Genomic DNA, 18015 nt, shown 5'->3' with positions numbered 1-18015 from the left:
GCGATCGCTCATCCTCCTTGTTTGCTGTACCCCCCCCAGAGGACAGTCAAAGCAGCAACATCACACACCTGGTCCCTCTACTCTCATAACAGGGCTTACTCGGAGGTACAAACAAGATTTCCTCTTTCTTTGAAACCCCCATCTTTCCATTCCAAGAGGCACACACGTCTCCTTGCCCCACACAAAAAAAGTAGCAACTTGCAGATGGTAGAAAAGGCTTCATCTCCTTTATTTGGCAGGAGTCCACATACAGGTGATCTGCCTCTTAACGAGCTGGCGTCCTAGCTGTGGCCCACTGGAAGTAATTGTTATTTCCTCTCTCTTACCATGAGCTCATAGTCAGATGAAAAATCCAGAAATGCAACATACAAAGACATGTTCTTTGCTGCTGCATCCTTTAATTTTCTTCTTTTTTCTTTTCTTCTTTTCTCTTGTTTTATACAGTGATACAGTGATATTTGTAATGTAATACGTACTGCTATTTTAATTCTAATTTTGTGAAAAGTCGAGTTCTTTGACTTAAACACAATAAATAAATAAATAAATAAATAAAGCAAAGTCCCCAAGATGTCCCTTGTCCCCCCAGATTTTATGTGTCTCCTACGCCCCTGTTCCCATCTAATCCCTCTATTGACCCATCCTTGTCAGACTACTCTGCCCTGCATTTCACTTTTGCTGTTGCTTTCCCTGCCCTGTCTCCTCCATCTCAAAACCTACATTTGAAACGGACTCCTTAGCCCCCTTTCTTGCCGAAGCCAGTTCTTTCCTGATTTCTTTTGATGCTCTTCAGGCTTCCTCCTTTTAAGAGGCTTCTTCTGACTTGGCTCTCAGCTGCCTCTTCAAGCCCCACTATTCCTCTCCAACCTTCACTCCCCCAACCACTCAGACGTGCCCCCTCAAGACAGACATTCAATGCTATTTTCGCAAGTGGTGTAAGGGCTAAGCCGCTCCTCCTTCTTCTTGCCTACGAGGTTGCCCTCCTCTTCTTCACTCTGGCCCTAGACTCTGCCAATTCGCCCTACTTCACTAACCTCATCACTTCACCTGACACTCTGCCCCTGCAAACCCTAGTCAACACTCCAAGCCATGCTTGCACCCCATGCCCTTGTGCAATTTCCTCTACACTTTCTTTCGAATGATTTTGCTCCCTACCTCTAATCCAAGATCTCTATGTTCAGGGATACTTCCACCAATCTCCCCTTCCTCTCCGGCTTCTTTGCCTCCTAACCCCACTACTTCATACCCATGCTCCTTTCTACCAACGGCTTATGCCCGGTGGACCAGTTTAATCCTCAGATAGTCAAGGAACTTGCAACTCTACCATGCTCCTGATCTTTCTTCACTCATTGCCCACTTTCTCTTGATTGTGCTCCTGGAATGGCGCACATTATTGATGCCGACCACAAACCTCTGGGTCTCCTTTTCAAAAGATAATCTAAGCTCAGTTTCAGGAAAGCCTTACACACCTGGCACTTCCCTTCCACTCCTCAATTGCAGGAGCTGCCCAAACAAATGGCAACTGTTTAACCCTAAACTCTTCTTAATGGCCCTGACTCCTAGCCCTTTATCTCTAGAACATTGTGGATGCTGAGCCGGCCTGTTCAAGGCCTCAGGCAACCAACTGTACATTTGTGAGCACTGATGAGATAATAAGAGTGCTTTCTCTACTGCAGCTGTTGCTGCTTCTACATGTCCAAGCATGTGCTGCAGAAACACAGTTTGCAGTGACATGGTCCATGACACTTTAACAATTAGCGCGCACCGATACCCTACGGAAGTAGGTCTATTGATCTTTTTTTGTAGAAACCTTTTTTCTCAAAGTTTCTGCTCGACTTTTCTTCATAAAATCTAGATGATAAGTTGGGCTTAGGCAATATTGAGGGGTGTGGAGTTGGGAAGCATGTAAGGACAGTTTTGGTTGAGGGGTGGTCTCCTCCCGCTTTCTATAAAAAAAGAATCTGAGCAAACATACTCGAGAAAAATAAGATCCATGATATAAAAATGATCATTAGACATACAAACCACCCTTCTCTCTAGAGTAGTCTGCTCTATGAAGGTCTCATCCAAACAGGTGCTCTTCCAGAACCATTAAGGACAACATCTCCTCCCTCGCTCTGGCTCTTGCTGACTTCTGCAACCACGCCTTAACATCTGGCTCTTTCCATGTTTCCCTCAAGCACTCCTTAGTGCACCCCCTCCTAAAAATCCTTCAGCTGACCCCTTGTGTCCGGGTAACTACCAGCCTATCTCTACTACACTCTTCCTTGGGAAACTCCTGGAGAAGTTGGTCTTCCCTCATCTCGGGAGGATAGCTCAGGGGCAGCATGCTCGCCTTGGAAGCAAGACGACATGGAGCAACACAGGTTCGCTCCCTGGTTCCGCACTTAGAAACCTCTGGGTACTAAGCGTGTTATAAATAATAATAATAATAATAACACACTGAGCTTGTTGGTTGTTTACATGACCATCAATTGTTGTTCCGTGCATTCATGGGCACAGAAACTGCTCTCCTGAACACCTGTGAAGAATTGCTTGAAAATCTTGACTCTAACTCTCCTGCTGCTCTCATTCTCCTTGACCTCCTAAAGCGGCTCCAAGATACCCTTGGTATCTCAGACCGGGTACTGGATTGGTTGACCTCCTTCCTCACTGACCGCCCTTCACAGGTGCTTCTGGGCTCCTTCTCCTCCACCACTACTCTCTCTACTTGTGGTGTTCACCAGGGCTCCATTCTCTTGCCTTGGCTCTTCAACATCTAACTTGCACCTCTTGCTCACCTGATCTCTGCCTTCCCTCCTCATTTCCAGTGTTACGCGGATGACACACAACTCTTCTTCAAGCTCCCCTTCTCCTCTTCTCCTTCCTCCTCTATCATCGCTGACTGCCTGTCTGCTATTCAGTCTTGGTGCACCTCCAATGATCTCTGTCTAAATCCCAGTAAGACTGAGATTTTTCCTATCAGGACACCTACTCCCTGTCTCCCTCCTGCACTCTGCCATCCTCTATGTGCTCACCACTCTCTCCTTCCTCTGAGGCCAGAAATCGTGGGGTCATCTTTGACTCCTCTCTCTCCTTTAATCCTCACATCTTGGACCTTGCCAAGAAGGCCCACTTTCAACTTCACCTCCTTAGAAGCATTCTCCTTTGCCTTACCTTCCCCCAGAAGCGCAACATCTATAGAGCTCTGGTCCTCTCTAGGCTGGATTACTGTAACCGCCTCGTCCTTTCCTCACTCCATCCTCTTCAACTAATCCAAAGCCAAAATAGGGCTGCAAGACTTATCCTTGGCCTCAAGTCCTGGGACCGCCTATCTCCAGCTCTAAAATCTCTCCACTGGCTCTGGTTGTTGCAAGACCCTTTGCATCATCCACAAGGATTACAGGGGCCTTGGGCCACGCTACCTGCAGCTTTCTCTTAAATACTCTCCTTCCAGATCCCTTTGATCCTCTGGCTCCAACTCTCTGCTGATCAAAGTTTCTCCTAGCAGAGGGCTGGGGCAGATCTTTCTCCACAGATGGGTTCCTCCTATGGAACAGTCTCTATCTTGAAGCGGACCACTTCAAGTACTGCAAACAACTCAAGACCTTTCTCTCCTCCTCCTCCTTCCCTCTCCTCCGCCCTTGCTAACTTTTCCCCCTCTGTTGATGAGATTGCCGGCCCGGTCCCTCAAGAGTTTGCCGTGGGAGGGTTTTCTCCACCCTGCACTTACCTGTTGGGCGGTTGACTTTCCCTCATCACTTGGGATGTCTCCGCCCACGCACTTACTTGCTGCCCACCTCAACAGGTACCTCTTGCACTTCCCCCCTGGGGACCTTAATAGCACTTGCCCCCCCCCCCTTTTTCACTCTCACTGCACTCGCACGTTCTTAATGTCACGAGGCCTAGTAGGACCTCTGTTTGCTTCATTACCTATTCATTGCCTTTCCATTGTTTATTCACTCCCTTGTTCCCTTCCCTTTTGCCTTGTGTTGCTTTGAAACACTGTATTGTTGTACAAGCGCCTTATAAATAACCTATAAATAAATCAAAATAAATAAACATACCTTACACGCAATCCTAGCAACATTTTACCTGCTCATTGAGGCCGCACGTACTTGCAGGATGTATCACTCACATGAACATGCACCTCTAATGCACATACCCACAGTATCTGCAGCGACAACCACACAGCCACTCAAACCATGGCGCATTGCAGGCCATTAGGCATGACACCCTGATATCCACCATTGTAGTGCACATGCCACCCCACCACACATACAACCATTGACCCACATGTAGGTCTACTTGAACCAAGACGTAGGTGAGTCCCAACTAGGCTCATCAAAGAACGAAGAGTTCACACCAGACGAACCATCTAGCAAAGGGGCGAGTGACATGGGTATAGAAATGATTAATTGTGAATTCTATATATTGGGGTTACCATTGATGGGTAAAGGAATAAATGTGTACGAATTGAAACATGCTAGAATTTTGTCATTCATTAATTATTTTGTATTGTCTTATATTATGTTTTTGATTGCTCGTAATTATTGCTATGGTTTGATTCAGTGACAACTGAAAGAACTTGAATTAAGCATCACAATCTGCCCTGATAAGACACTTCTTAGCCTAATGATTGTGCAAAATGAGGTGCAAACATATCAGCACTCATATTTGGGTTCCTGGGTCATTCGGTGGTGGGGACCTGTACGTTTATACTGTTGTGTAAATTGGTCGCTGCTGCTGAATTTTCCTCATTTGCACGGCGCAGTGTAAATAGGGAGGGCAGAAACACTGTAGGCGCTTGTACCCCGTCCTTTTGCACTCTGCCATGCAAATGAATTAAACGATGCCTGACATGCTACCATGGCAGGCAGCTTTTACAATGGATTCCTATGGAGTCCGCCTCTTTTTTGCTTGTCCAAAAAGCCGGCAGACTCTATGGGAATCTCCAGCATTTGCGCTGAACTGAAAATAAATGCCGGCACAAATGCAGAAGTATTATTATGCGTAGAAGAAGGAGTGAGTGGAATCGTAAGTTACGATGCGCCCCTCCTCTCTGCCATACAAATGAATGAAAATGTTGCATAGCATACATTGCAAATTTTGCTTAAGTTATGCAACATTAAACATGAGCTCCATCTTGAGAACAATGATGCAATAGACAGCAAGGTCAGGTGATCTTTCTAACAGTTATGGTATCTGGTCATTCCATCTAAACCCAAACCATCGCACCTCAAACCATCACATTTTTTTCATCGCAATATCATTCCAGCGAAAATGGTAAGTATTAGGGTTGGGGTTGGGGCTTGGGTTAGTTTAAGACGTTGGGTTGAGGCTTGGGTTCGTTTAAGGGTTAAATTAGGGTTAGGGCGGGGCTAGGGTTAGGGTTGGGGCTTGGGTTAGTTTAAGAGTTATATTAGGGTTAGGGGTGGGGCTAGGGTTAGGGTTGGGGCTTGGAATAGTTTAAGGGTTAAATTAGGGTTAGGGTTAGTGTTGGGGTTAGGGTTGCCGCTAGGGTTAATTTAAGGGTTAAATTAGGGTTAGGGTTGGGGCTTGGGTTAGTTTAAGGGTTACATTAGGATTAGGGTTTCAGCACTGGACAGCACCACGTAACATTTTAAAGTTACACAAAAATGCATGTAAATGCTACTTTTTTTTTTTTTTATAATGGATTTTTTATTGACATTTCTTAGACATTAACATCGGGACACAACATTGTCCCCAACTTCCCCTTCCCGCCCCCCTCCCTCCCCACCGGTATTGGTTTCTCTGCAGTTCCTACTGTCCCATGTTTGCTTCGGGCTTAGCTTGTGAACATATCTAAGATACGAATGTTATGTGGGCACCATTGGAGCATGTAATCACTTTGCAGGTATTCTATGGTGTGTCCCCAGTCTGTAGCGAATCGCTGTCTGTTCCCTTGTAGGTTATACGTTATTCTTTCCATCGTTACATATGTCCATATCCTGTGGAGCCATTCTTGCGTCGTTGGGGGGGTCTTTTGTTTCCATTTTTGTGCTATTGCCAACCAGGCCGCTATGAGGAACCCCATGAAGTTTCGTTTTTGTGTCTTGTTTAGAGTTCTATCTTTGGGATCCCACATTCCGCACATCCAAACTTCTTCTTCTAGGTTGTCCGTTCCCATGAACATTTCCTGCATCTTGTCTTTCACTTCCGTCCAGAATTGTTGTAGTTCCCGACAGTCCCACCAGATATGCCTCCAGGTGCCCACTGTGTCACATCCCCTCCAGCAGCTATCTTGGGTTGTCGGGAACATTTTGTGTAGCCTTTCCGGAGTGTAATGCCATTGGATCATCACCTTGATCCATGCTTCCTTTGTTTGAATTGCTCGCGTCCACTTGGGAATGATGTGCCACAGGTACGTCCATTGCGTGCTCGGGATTTGTTTCCCTAACGTGATTTCCCATTTTTTCATGTAGTACCAAGTGATGTTTTCTTCTTGGACATTGATGAATTTGTAAAGAGATGAGACGAATTTCTTTTCTCCCGTTTGGGTTAGTATATAGGTCTCAAAGGGGGTTAGGTCCCTTGTCAACGCCTTCATAATTCTGGGGGATGTGAGCCAGTGATGAATTTGCTCATACTGAAACCTGTCCTTCTCCGTGAGGGCTAGTAAGTCCTGGCAGTCCGTAAATGATCTTATCTGCCCTTTTTCAAACATGTCGCCCACTTTCGTACACTCCGAGTCCCTCCATTTCTGGAATGCGCCTTTTTCTACCCCTGGGGGGAAGTCTGGATTGTCTAAAATTGGGATGAACGGGGCCGGGTCTATCGTTAGGGTTTCTCTTTTGGTGGCTCTGTCCCAGATTTCCATAGTGGTGCTCATAACTTCACTTATATCAATGTTATGATGTCTGTGTGCTGGTCTCTTCCACAACAGGTGGCGCAGGTTAGATCTCGCCACCGCTCGATCCTGTGCCATCCACCACTTATCTGACGTATCCGTGATCCATTCATGTAGTACCCACAGTTGTGCCGCCTCATAGTACTTCCTGAAGTGGGGAAGTGCCATCCCCCCGTCTGATTTTTGTGCGGTAAGTGCCTGGTGTGAAATTCTCGGTGTCTTATTTTGCCATATATATTTGGTAATTGTTTTTGTGAGTGATTTAAAGAAAGATGTTGGGACCTTTATGGGGAGTGCTTGGAAGTAGTAGAGCAATCTAGGTAAGATCGTCATCTTTATAACCGTTAACCTGCCCCACCAGGACACCTTCAGGGGGTTCCATCCGCTCAGGTCTGAGACGACTTGTTCCATTAGCTTTGTGTAGTTCCCTGTGTATAGATCTCTTATTTTTGGTGTGAGGGTCACTCCTAAGTATGTTACTCCTTCTTCTGACGTCTGGAGGCGTAGCTCTTTCGTTATCCTGTGGATCTCATCCTTGTTTCCGGCCATTGTCATTACCGACGATTTCTGCTTGTTAATTTTCAGGCCCGATATTTCCCCGTAATCATCTATCAGCTGGATCAGGTGTGGAAGCGATCTGCTCGGGTCCGTGATGGTCATCATCATGTCGTCGGCGTAGGCGGCTGTTTTGTGTGTTTGTCCGCCCATTTCTATCCCCTTTATTTCTGGCGTCACTCTGATCTTTTCCAATAGGGGTTCAAGATAGATTGCATAGAGTAGGGGCGACAAGGGGCATCCCTGTTTGGTGCCCCTTCCTATTCTGATTGGATTCGATAGTTCTCGGTTGACTGCTATCCTGGCGGTCGGTGCGTTGTAGATGGCTTTGATCATGTTGATAAAGTCGTTCCCCATTCCCATTTTTTTGAGGGTCGCAAAAAGCATTGTCCATTCGACCCGATCGAATGCTTTCTCTGCATCCAACGATACTATTGCTGATGGGAGTTTCACGATGCCTGCCTTTTCAATGAGGTGTATTATTCTTCTTATGTTATCGTGGGTTTTTCTGGTGGGAATGAATCCCGCTTGTTCCTGGTGGATTAATTTGGGGAGTAGTGGCGCCAGTCGGTTCGCTAGAGCCTTCGTATAAAGTTTGGCGTCTATGTTGATTAGGGCTATTGGGCGGTATGAGCTTGGGTTTACTGGGTCTTTCCCCTTTTTATGGAAGACTAGAATCTTTGCTTCGTTCATCGATGGGGTGATGTTATTCTGTGTCCTGAAGGTATTAAATAGCGTGGTCAGATGTGGAATCAGCGTTTCCGCGTATGTTTTGTAGAAGGTTGCTGTGAATCCGTCCGGACCCGGGGCTTTGTTTTTTGGCAGGTCTCTAATTGCCTTCCTCACCTCTTCTGGTGTTATTGGCGCATCCAGGGCTTCTTTTTCTGACGGGGAGACTGTTGGTAGGGTGATGCCTCTGAGGAAGGCCTCCTGATCTTGCTCCTTCGGGTGTTGGGAGGAATATAGGTTCTGGTAGTAGTTCCGGAAAATTTCTTTAATGTCTTTCGTCTGAGTTTTCATTGTTCCTTGTTCATCTTTTATGGATTGTACCGTCTGTTCCTGTTTTCTGCCCTTCAGTTGTCTCGCCAGCAATTTGTCTGCTTTATTCGATTTCATTGCGTACCAGTGTTTCGTGTGCAGCAGCTGTGTTTCTGCTCTTTTTGTTCTAATCAGGTCTAATTGACTCTGTATGTGTCTATATGCTCTCTTGATCTTTCTGGAGGAGTTTTTTGTCATTTGTTCTCTTGTCTCTTCCAGTTTTATTTCCAGTTCTTCTTCCCATTTGTGTGTGATCCTATCTCTTTGCGCTTTTAGAGCTATAAAGTGCCCCCTCGTAACCGCTTTGAAGGCTTCCCATGTTGTGCTTGGGGATATTTCCGGGGAAGTATTGTCCTCGAAGTATTCCTCTATTCTTTCTCTGATGGATTCTTTTGCCACTGGATCTTGTATCGCCTCTCTGGGGAGGGTCCATCTCCATAGGTTCGATTTTTTCATGAATTTTGGGATTGTGATCCACACCGGGGCATGGTCTGATAGTGAGATATGGCCTTTTTCGATGTCCTGTATTTCCCCCACTAGGGTCCCTGTTGCCCATATGTAATCTATTCTGGAGCTTGAGTCATGTACATGCGAGTGGTAAGTGTATCCTTTTGTCGTTCCTTTGAGTCTTCTCCAGACGTCCTCAAGGGCTAAGTTGTGCATTGCTTTCTTCAGCGCCGGCGTGGGGGACCCCTGCTGGTTGCCTTTAGGGTTTGATCGGTCTTCCGTGTTGTTCCATGCCAAGTTGAAGTCTCCGGTCAGGACTATTTACCCCTCCGCGAAGGATTCTAATTTGTTTATTGTATCTTTGATGAATCCCTCTTGACCTGAGTTAGGCGCGTACAAGGTGGCTATAGTTAGTTGACGGTTGTCAATCTGGGCCTTTGCGAATACATAGCGCCCTTCCTTGTCTGTTTGCGTCTCTTTTACTTTAACTTGTAGGTGGTTTGCGAAAGCAAGAAGTACTCCTTTCTTTTTCTCTTCATCGTTTGATTGTAGGATTACGTTGTAGCCTTTTAACTTGAACTGTCCTCTCCTTTTTTTTTGTATATGCGTTTCTTGGAGCGATATTATGTCGTATTTGTCTTTGTGGAGAAAGTGTTCTATTTTCTTGCGTTTCACTGGTGAGTTCAGACCTCTAACATTGTACGTTAGAATTTTCAGCCCCATTCCTTTTGATCTGTCTGTTGTTTCGTTTTGTTTCCGCCTCGTGGGACTGTGTCGTGTGTGTTGATACCGGTGTTGGAGTTTCTCCCCCTTCGAACTTTCCCTTCCCCTTTCCCCCCATCCCTCTTCCCCTCTCCCTCCCTCTTCCCCCCAACTTTGTCCCTGAGGAGGGCTCTGGGCCCTATGGTTGCTCCGGCGTGGTGCCTTCGCTCCATGCCCTCTAACTTCTCAGGGGTAACGGTTCGCAGGGAGTCCTGAACCCTGCTTGTGTTGTGGATTCCATGGCCGGCCCCCGGCTCAGCCGCGCTCTAGATCACCCTCTGCCCTGGCTCTCTCGTCCGTTTGGTTATCGCCTTCCCCTCTTGTTGCGCCCGTCTCGTGTAGGGTGTTTCTGGAGACTTAGCGATCTTCTGGTTTCCGGGATTGGAGTCTCGTTTTCCTTTTCTCCGTTTGCCACCCCTTCGGATGTCTCCTTTGTCTTCGGGGTTCACTATCGTTCTGCTTCTCAGATTCCTGGTCTCCCAGTATTTTAAGGCCTTCTTCGCAGGTTGTTATTCGGTGTTGTCTGTCTTCCCATGAGAATAGTAGACCGAATGGGAAAGTCCATTTATATCGAATTTGTTTTTCGGAGAGGATTTTCGTTATCTGGCTCATTTCTCTTCTTTTTCTAAGCGTTGATTGGGCGAGATCTTGGTAAAGCTGAATTTCTTTTCCGTTCATTCTTATTTGCCCCGTAGTTCTGGCCTTCCTTAGGATTTGTTCTTTTTGAGTATATCTAGTCATGGCCACTAGTACGTCTCTTGGGCGAGATCCGGGCTCTCCTGTTCTGCGGGGACCAACTCTGTGTATTCTGTCGATTTGGATGTCTTCCTCGGTTCCCTCCTGTAAGATTTCTTGGAACACTTGTTGTGCTGCCGTACGGAGGTCTTTGTCTTCAACTGTTTCCACCATATTTTTAATTCTGATGTTCGATCTTCTCGATCTGTTCTCCAAATCCTCGCACTGGGATTCCAGCTCCAGCGCCAATCGTGCGAGTCTGTCTTGTGCTTCCGCTTGTTGTAGTGCTTCCTCGTCCATGTTTTGGACCGTCCTTTCTAAATTGTCTGTTCTCTCTCCGAGGTCTTTTATGTCTTTTTTTAATTCTTGTATTGCTTGTTTCATTTCGCCTTTCATATTGTCAAATTGCGCCTGGGTAGATGCGATGAACTGGTCCTGAAGTTCCTTGAACCAGGATTTCATATCGTCCCTTGAGGCCATGTCTGCCTTTTCTATCTGTTCTGGAGGGTCGCCTCCTTTGTTTTTCTGTTTGTTCAAGCTCTTGGGGTTCTTGTTCCCTAGTCCCCAGATTTGGGTCAGGTCTTGGTCTTGCCTGGGTCCACCTTTCTCCGCTCCCGTTGATTGTGACCCACTCTTCGTTTTGATTTTTGACATGTGTTTGGGCCTCTTCGCTTGGGTTTCTTATCAAAGTCCTCTCTTCGGATTTGACAGGGTTTTGGCTAGTTTCTGAGGTCTCTTGATTTTGGGTTGATACGTTGTCTCTTTTGAGGATCTTTGTTGGGTTTACGGTTCACTTCTGGGGCTTTCGGTCCTCCTCTTGGTTCCCTTATCGCATGTTCATTTACTGGGGATCTGTGTTTGTGGTATGCTTAGGACTTTGCGTGTTACCCCGGTGAGTCCTGCTTCGATTCCCAGTTTTGAGTTCCTTGCTGAGTTAGGCTCCTCTTTCTATATGGACCTCCTTGTGCTGCTTGTCGCTGCCCAGGTCGTTTCCCCACCCCTGGGGTACCCCGAATGCTGTTTTAGTGCCCGGAGAGGACGGGTCTGCTGATGTTCCGGAGACCCCCAGCCCCCGACCCCCTCAGACCTGTTGTGGCGCAGGGTTAAATGTCCGCTTTTTCTTCCGCTCGGGTCGTCTGGAGGGGGGGGGGGCCCTCACCGCCAAATCTACTGTGGGGATGTCTCCTTCCCGCTTGCCCTCTGTCCTTCCCCCCGCCTCGTACCTTTCATCCGTTGTTGCTTCTGCGGGCCTGCCGACCGTCTTTTTCCGGCTTCGGGCTTCCCGTTTTCTCTCCGGAGACTGCTTCACGCTCGGAGCGGGGGCGGTTCTCTCCGTCTGGTCCCGTTCTTCTTGCGGCTTCTTTCCTCGGGCTTGGGCTTCCCTCGATCCGCCCGATCTGCTGCTCACTGCTGGCGTCGGGCCCGGGGTCTCAGCGCGACTCCCGGCTGCGTAGTGTGGAGGGGCAGGTCCGGTCCGGCACTCGCTCTCGTTCTGCCTCCGGCGCTCGTCGAGGGAGATTATTTCCTTTTCCTCCCTGTCTGGGGGAAGACGCTTCTCAGAGGCTCGGTGGGTGCTCGAAGTGAGGTGCTTATTTGTTGCGGCCCGGGTCGGGGGACGGAGCTACGCTCACGCACGTCTGCCCGGCTCGGCCGCCATCTTGGAATCGTAAATGCTACTTTTTACATGTAAAAGTGCATTTCCATTGAAACCAGTCCATGCATATTGTCGATGGACTGGTTTCGATGGAATTGCACTTTTACATGTAAAATATAGGTTGTTGATGCTTTGGCATTCGACTGTTTGTATTTGCTGCTTTAGCATGTCGACCATTTTTTTTGTTGAGGGAATCACTATAAACCATAGTTATGTATGTATATATGTATATGATTTATAAAGCACAAAAGTAGCTGGGAGGCAACATAGCGTACATAAGGGCACACACGTGGAGGTTACATATAGATGGCGGAGTAGCAGGTGTAGCTGGAATAGTTGAGGCAGAGGAGGCGGGAGCTCTGAAGCTGGCATTAAGGGGACCGATCCCTGGCAAGATTTTCCTTTTGGGAGAGTAGGGTCTTCAGGTCCTTCCTGAAGTGTAGGATAGAGGGGTGCCGTGTCTGGGTCTTGACAACCAACAGCTCCATGCCAATTGCCATCATGACTCTTTTTTGTGGATGGTTTCATTGCAATGTCCCAGTAAAACAATTCTTTTTCAGTACAACATGTTGTTGTCTGTCTGTTTTCAGCGTACAATGATAAGATTGTTGCCTTCTTGCGTCAGCCGAACATCTTTGAAATTCTCCAGGAGCGACAGCCAGATCTGAGCAGGAATCATTCACTCAGGTAACGGCTTCTACATTGCTTCTTATCCACTGGAACACATATCCTCATCAGCCGCCTGTTGCTGCTCGTTATCATGCACTGTTTATACAGTACCTGCTGACCAAAACATACAATGATACTACATTTGCTTCAGATAGTATATTTGATTTATTTCACTTTACATTCGGATTGTGTACTTTTCCCTGCTGTGTAGGGCTGTACACGGAGGGCCTGTTGTATGGATATTGTGTATGTTTGTGTATTGGTATACATTTCCAGCCCAGAGAGCTTTAATGACAGGGTCATTTTAATTGGGTGTTGCGACAACTTGACAATTCCACGGGGCCGAATGGAGGCCTCCTAGTCTAGAATATCTCTTTTCCTTTATTATTTATTTATTTTATTTATTGTTTGCTAGTTAGCTGCTTATACAATAAGAATATACTGTTTCAAAGTGCCCAACTGGCATGGAGGGGGGGGCAGGGGGAGGAGTGGGCAATACATCACAACACAATATTTAAGAGCAGAGGGGGAAGAGGGAGGGGGGCGAACCTACTATGTCTTGTGACTATGCAGAACGTGTAAGTGCAGAAAGGAAGAGGGAAGAGTGGCAAGTGCTGGGGAGTCTGATCCCGTGGGTGAGCCATGGACGAAGTTCTAGGAATGAAGAGTGCTGCACGACCTGAGCCGTGTAAGCGAGGTGTCGGTGCGAGTCTCCAGACCGGAGGGTGTGCAGATGCAAAGTGCTGTGGATAGATGGGAGCTGGGAAGAATTGGTGTGGGAGGTCAATGCCCCGAAGATGCATAAGAGCCAAGGACGCCTATTCAGCAACTGTGGGATTAGCAGAGGAGAGAACGAGGGAAGGAGGAGGACAAGAGGAACGTCTTAAGGAGCTTCCAGACTTTGAGAAGATCCTGCTCAAGGTGCAGAGGGAGGGGAGGCTATTCCAAAGGAGGGAGTCCATAGAGGAAAGTGAGTGGCCCCTTGTGTAGCAAAACGATTTACAGGCGGAGAGTTGGTGCCAGAGGAGCAAAGTGGTCTAGACAGAGAGTATTTAGTGAGATAAAGTTGAGATTGAGGCCAAGGATAAGTCTCGCTATTAGCAGAAGCAAGATGCAGTCTTTTGTGGGAAACCCTTTTCTCATGCTGGAAACGTGCACTGAGCTGCGCCACCACCGATGGGTAGTAGCAAAAACATGCCATCAGGAATTGGCCCAAATTGTGATTCACCCAGATAGGGGTGTACGTACGGGTCGTAGGAATAATTACGGATCATATACCTACCCACAGGATGGGGCACTGGCCCCCTCTCAAAGTTAGCCCAGAATTCCCCAGAGCACAGCTAGGCAACAGAGCCTAGTAATGCAACCAGCACTAAGCAGGTTGGCTCTGTCCATGCCACAGAGCTAGGCAACAGGGGCCAGCAACGCAACCAGCACTAAGCAGGTTGGCTCTGTGCCAGAGACTTCTCTGCCGGCCCTTTCAGAGGTAGCAATGGTTCACCTACATCAACTCACCCTCATAGATACCCTGGGCTCCCCGCTGTCTTCAAGTACATTTATCCGCCCCAGCCCCCCGCACATCATGAAAACTTGGTGTCTGACATCACGGTTGAGCAGAAAGAGCCCCCCCCCCAACACCTCACTTTATAATATTTTTCAGAACTCACCACCACAGCGCCCACAATTGCAGGCTTTTTGCTTAGGCCAGTGTCTAGGGTGGGGGAGTCCCCGTGGTGCTGCGAACTAACGCTGCTGTTCCTTCGCGGATCTAGATGCGGGTGCATGAAAGGAAAGGGATTACTTCAAGGGGCGGGGGATAAAAACGGGCTGATGCGGTAAGAGCAGACCCAGCGAAAGAAAGCACTGTTTGCTCTGGGTTCCCAGGAAAGACTGCATTTGCCATGGGCCATACGGATAAGATAAGGGCATTGCCTTTAAAACGGAGCCTATAATGCTGTCATGCGATATGGGATGTGGCAGCAAGCGGCGTGTGTGTTTTGTGGGATCACAGAAGGGTTTTGTAATTGCGCAATCCCATTGAAGAACGCTCTGTGAATCAGCCCTAAAGTTCTGTGCCTTCTGCCTGTCTACCTGTGCACATCAGAAATATTGCACGTGCATGTCATTCAAAAGGGGGCCTCCGCATTATGGGCGTCCCTTAAAGCTGCACACACATTCGATCCCCGGTGACTTTGCTGATTATTGTTTTGAAGGGTATGTAATTTTTGGTAGTGCCAAAACACCATTTTTACACAGCATCAGAGTGCACTAAGTGGAAGCCTAAACTAGTGTAATAAATTAATTCAGTAGTATCACAGTGGAAGAAAGACTGTTTTCTTTTGGGGCTATAACCAGACAGCAACCCCGGATCACCATCAGTACTCTGATGTGTGACTGCCCCGTGTGCGTGTGTGTGTGTCCCCGAGTGCGTCTCTCCACAGACGCTCATTAGTAACCATGGCGCGCGCGCTTGGCCGCGTGCACTGCGGGTCTACGAGCTCGCCTGGGCAGGGTCCCCATCAGGCTCGAGATACAGGGCGGCAGTGAAGTTGCCCAGGGCAGAAACTTGCGCCGAGAGAAGAAATGTGCCCCCGCAGCGCCTCGCCTTCCCTCGAGACTTGCGCCGCGGCGGCGGCGGCGGCTTCTTTAGATTCACGGCCAGGCCTGCCTTGAACTTCAGGGGCTGCTTTTTATTGGCTCGGTGCGGCGGCTCTGCTACCTGAAGCCGCGCGAGCGTCGATGAAACAAGGGCGGCGGGAGCAGTCCTCGGAACCAATGTGCTGCGCCTGGGGGGCGGCGGCGGCGGTGGCGCTCCTAGGCTGGCGGAAGCATGGCGCCCGAGGCCCAGGGGCACGCCCCCGAGCTGCACTTGCTCTACCCGCTGCTCTTCGCCCTTGCCCTGCTGTACATCTCTGCCTTGCTTGTCAAAGACTCATTGGAACTCTTTGTTGTCTCCAACAGGGAGAAGATTCAGTTTATCCGGACGGAGGGGACGTCGGGGCTGGTGCGCCTTTCCGGTGATGCAGACCTGGTTATGCTGCTAAGGTAGGTGACATGTGTTAGCTGTGGCACGCATCGCAGTGATGCACCAGTCTGTTTCCCTTTAGAATGCATAAACCCAGAAAACCCCCCATTCAAAGGTATTGTGGAGTCAGCGTCTCCCTGTGCTACCATGCTTTAACGGCAGTGCATGCAGCTCACCTATTATTCCTGCTTAATGGCATTGATTCCCATTGATACAGTAGCATTGGTTCTTAAAGCTGCAATAAGATGCATCGCATCACAAACGTACACATATAGTTAGATTTATCATAGGCCCAGATTACTTAATTTGAAGCAGTGCAGGTTTCAAACTGAGTCATTTGAGTACTGACAGGTGAAAACACAACCTGATGCAAAATGCCACCGTTGCAGTTTTCAGTCCTTGCAAATGTCATTGTTATGCATTTGGTTAAGATGTAATTCCCTTTGTAAACTTCTGTGTACGTGTGCAAATTTGGACAGCAGAGTTGCAAAATAGCCATGTGTGTGGTCAATATGTTATCTGGTCCAAGAAGTCATATTGTGGGCGTGAGAACCTAATCATCCTGTTTATTTATTTACATTTCATTATAGTTTTGTCTTCCCCATTATTAATGTATAATGACAAGCCCCAAAATGCGATAACATGTTTGCGCTTTCCTTCCTGGCAACATCGTATCCCATGATACATTGTGCTTGCATTAATCGTTCCATCAGCGTATTGAGAAAGCTCTAGACACATTTGACCCAGATTCTAAGACCAAGCCAAATGCAGTGGCTTTCAATAAGATAGATGGGTACTTGCTCAAGTTCACATGGGGTGTTGGTGGGAGAGGACACATAGTAACCCAAGTTGCGTGGCCAACACATGCCCCTAAAGGCAAAATGAGGAAATGGCTTATAGCAGGTCAATTGCATTAGTGACCATCGCAGTGCAGTGTTTCTTCTTCCACTGAAGCGTTCATTGTTGCTGCAATTAATTGCCCTGGGCATACATCAGTTATGTAGATATTTGTGTAAAGTACACCATTGACCGCTCAGTGCTCACCATGAACAAAAATTCAGACAGATGTGGAATATATAGCTAACAAAGTAACCATGAATAGGTCGCTGCTCTGAAATTAAGTTTACAGTTTGTAAAATATTGCTAATTTTGCCAAATCCTTTTCCCCTGTCCTAGTGCTTAGACCTAGTTCTTCATCCCAATCTTTCCCTTTCATCGTAGTTCCTCTCCTTCATCTGAATCCTAGCCCTTCACACACAGTCCACCTTCTTTTCTCCTTGCTTGTTTCAGTCATTCTCCTTAATGTTAGTCCTTCATCACAGTCCTTCTACTTCACTGTAGTCCTTTCCAGTGTTTTGCCTTCATCCTAATCCTCCCGCTTCTTCCAAGTTCTTGTCCTTATCCCGAGTCCTTACCCTCTTTTCTAGTCCATCTTGTTTGCCCTTGCCCTTCTCCTTCTTTCTTCTACTTCTACTTTGTCCTATTTCTTTGTCATAGTCCTTTGCTCTAGTCATTCTTCGTCATTCCATTCCATCTCCTACATCCCAGTCCTTCATGCTAATCCTTCTCCTTCATCCTAATCCTCATTTGACCTAGTTCTTATCCTTTATCTCAGACCTTATACTTCATTCCAGTCCCTTCCCCCATCATTGTCTCAGTCTTCCTCCCTCATTCTAGTCCTTCTCCTTCAGCCTAGTACTTCATCCTAGTCCAACTCCTTTGTTGTAATTTTTGCTCATCGTTCTCCTTTGCTCCAGTACTTTCCTTCATGCTGCCTTTTAGCACCAGACCTTCATTCATACTAGTGCTTTGTCCTGTCCTCCTTCTTTGTCTTTTTCCTCCATCCTAGCCCTTCTCACGCATCTTCATCCTAGTCTTTCTCCATCATCCTAGCTCTTTTCCTTACTCCTAGTGCTTCTAGTTCTTCTTTTTCCTTGTAGATCTAATTTATCCTGTTCATTCTCCGTCACCCTAGCGCACCTCCTTCATCCTACTCCTTCAGCCTAATCTTCATTTTTCTAGTCCTCCAAAATTCGAGTCCCTCACCCTAGTATTTCACTTACATCCTACACCTTTTCCTTCAACCTAGTCCTTGGTCTTCGTTTTCCTTCATTCTTGTTGTTTTCCTTTGTTCTAGCCCTTGTTTCTCATCCTAATCCTCATCCAAGTGCTTCTTCAAAAACCTATTCTTAGTTCTACTGTTTCTTCCTACCCTTTGTCCTTCATTATAGTCCTGCATTCTAGACCTTTGTACTAGACCTCCTTCATGTTAGTTCTTCTTGT

The 18015-nt window shown here is 47.3% G+C and overlaps 1 protein-coding gene across 9 annotated transcripts in view; it reads left to right on the top strand.

The window, feature by feature from the left end:
* The window catches only part of HECW2 (HECT, C2 and WW domain containing E3 ubiquitin protein ligase 2), a 1520428-nt gene that overhangs the window by 1335955 nt on the left and 166458 nt on the right, over positions 1–18015 (top strand). For all 9 annotated transcript variants that reach the window (XM_069615717.1, XM_069615714.1, XM_069615715.1 and 6 more), the window contains 2 exons: positions 12629–12725; positions 15669–15752. In XM_069615717.1, coding sequence (XP_069471818.1) covers positions 12629–12725; positions 15669–15752 — 181 coding nt within the window. The remainder of the gene's footprint in view (positions 1–12628; positions 12726–15668; positions 15753–18015) is intronic.

This window comes from Ambystoma mexicanum, chromosome 9 (genome assembly GCF_040938575.1).
Source record: "Ambystoma mexicanum isolate Mex_15411 chromosome 9, UKY_AmexF1_1, whole genome shotgun sequence".
Taxonomy (NCBI): domain Eukaryota; kingdom Metazoa; phylum Chordata; class Amphibia; order Caudata; family Ambystomatidae; genus Ambystoma; species Ambystoma mexicanum.
The sequence above is the reverse complement of the archived record's forward strand: the minus strand, read 5'-3'. Positions and strand labels throughout refer to the sequence as shown.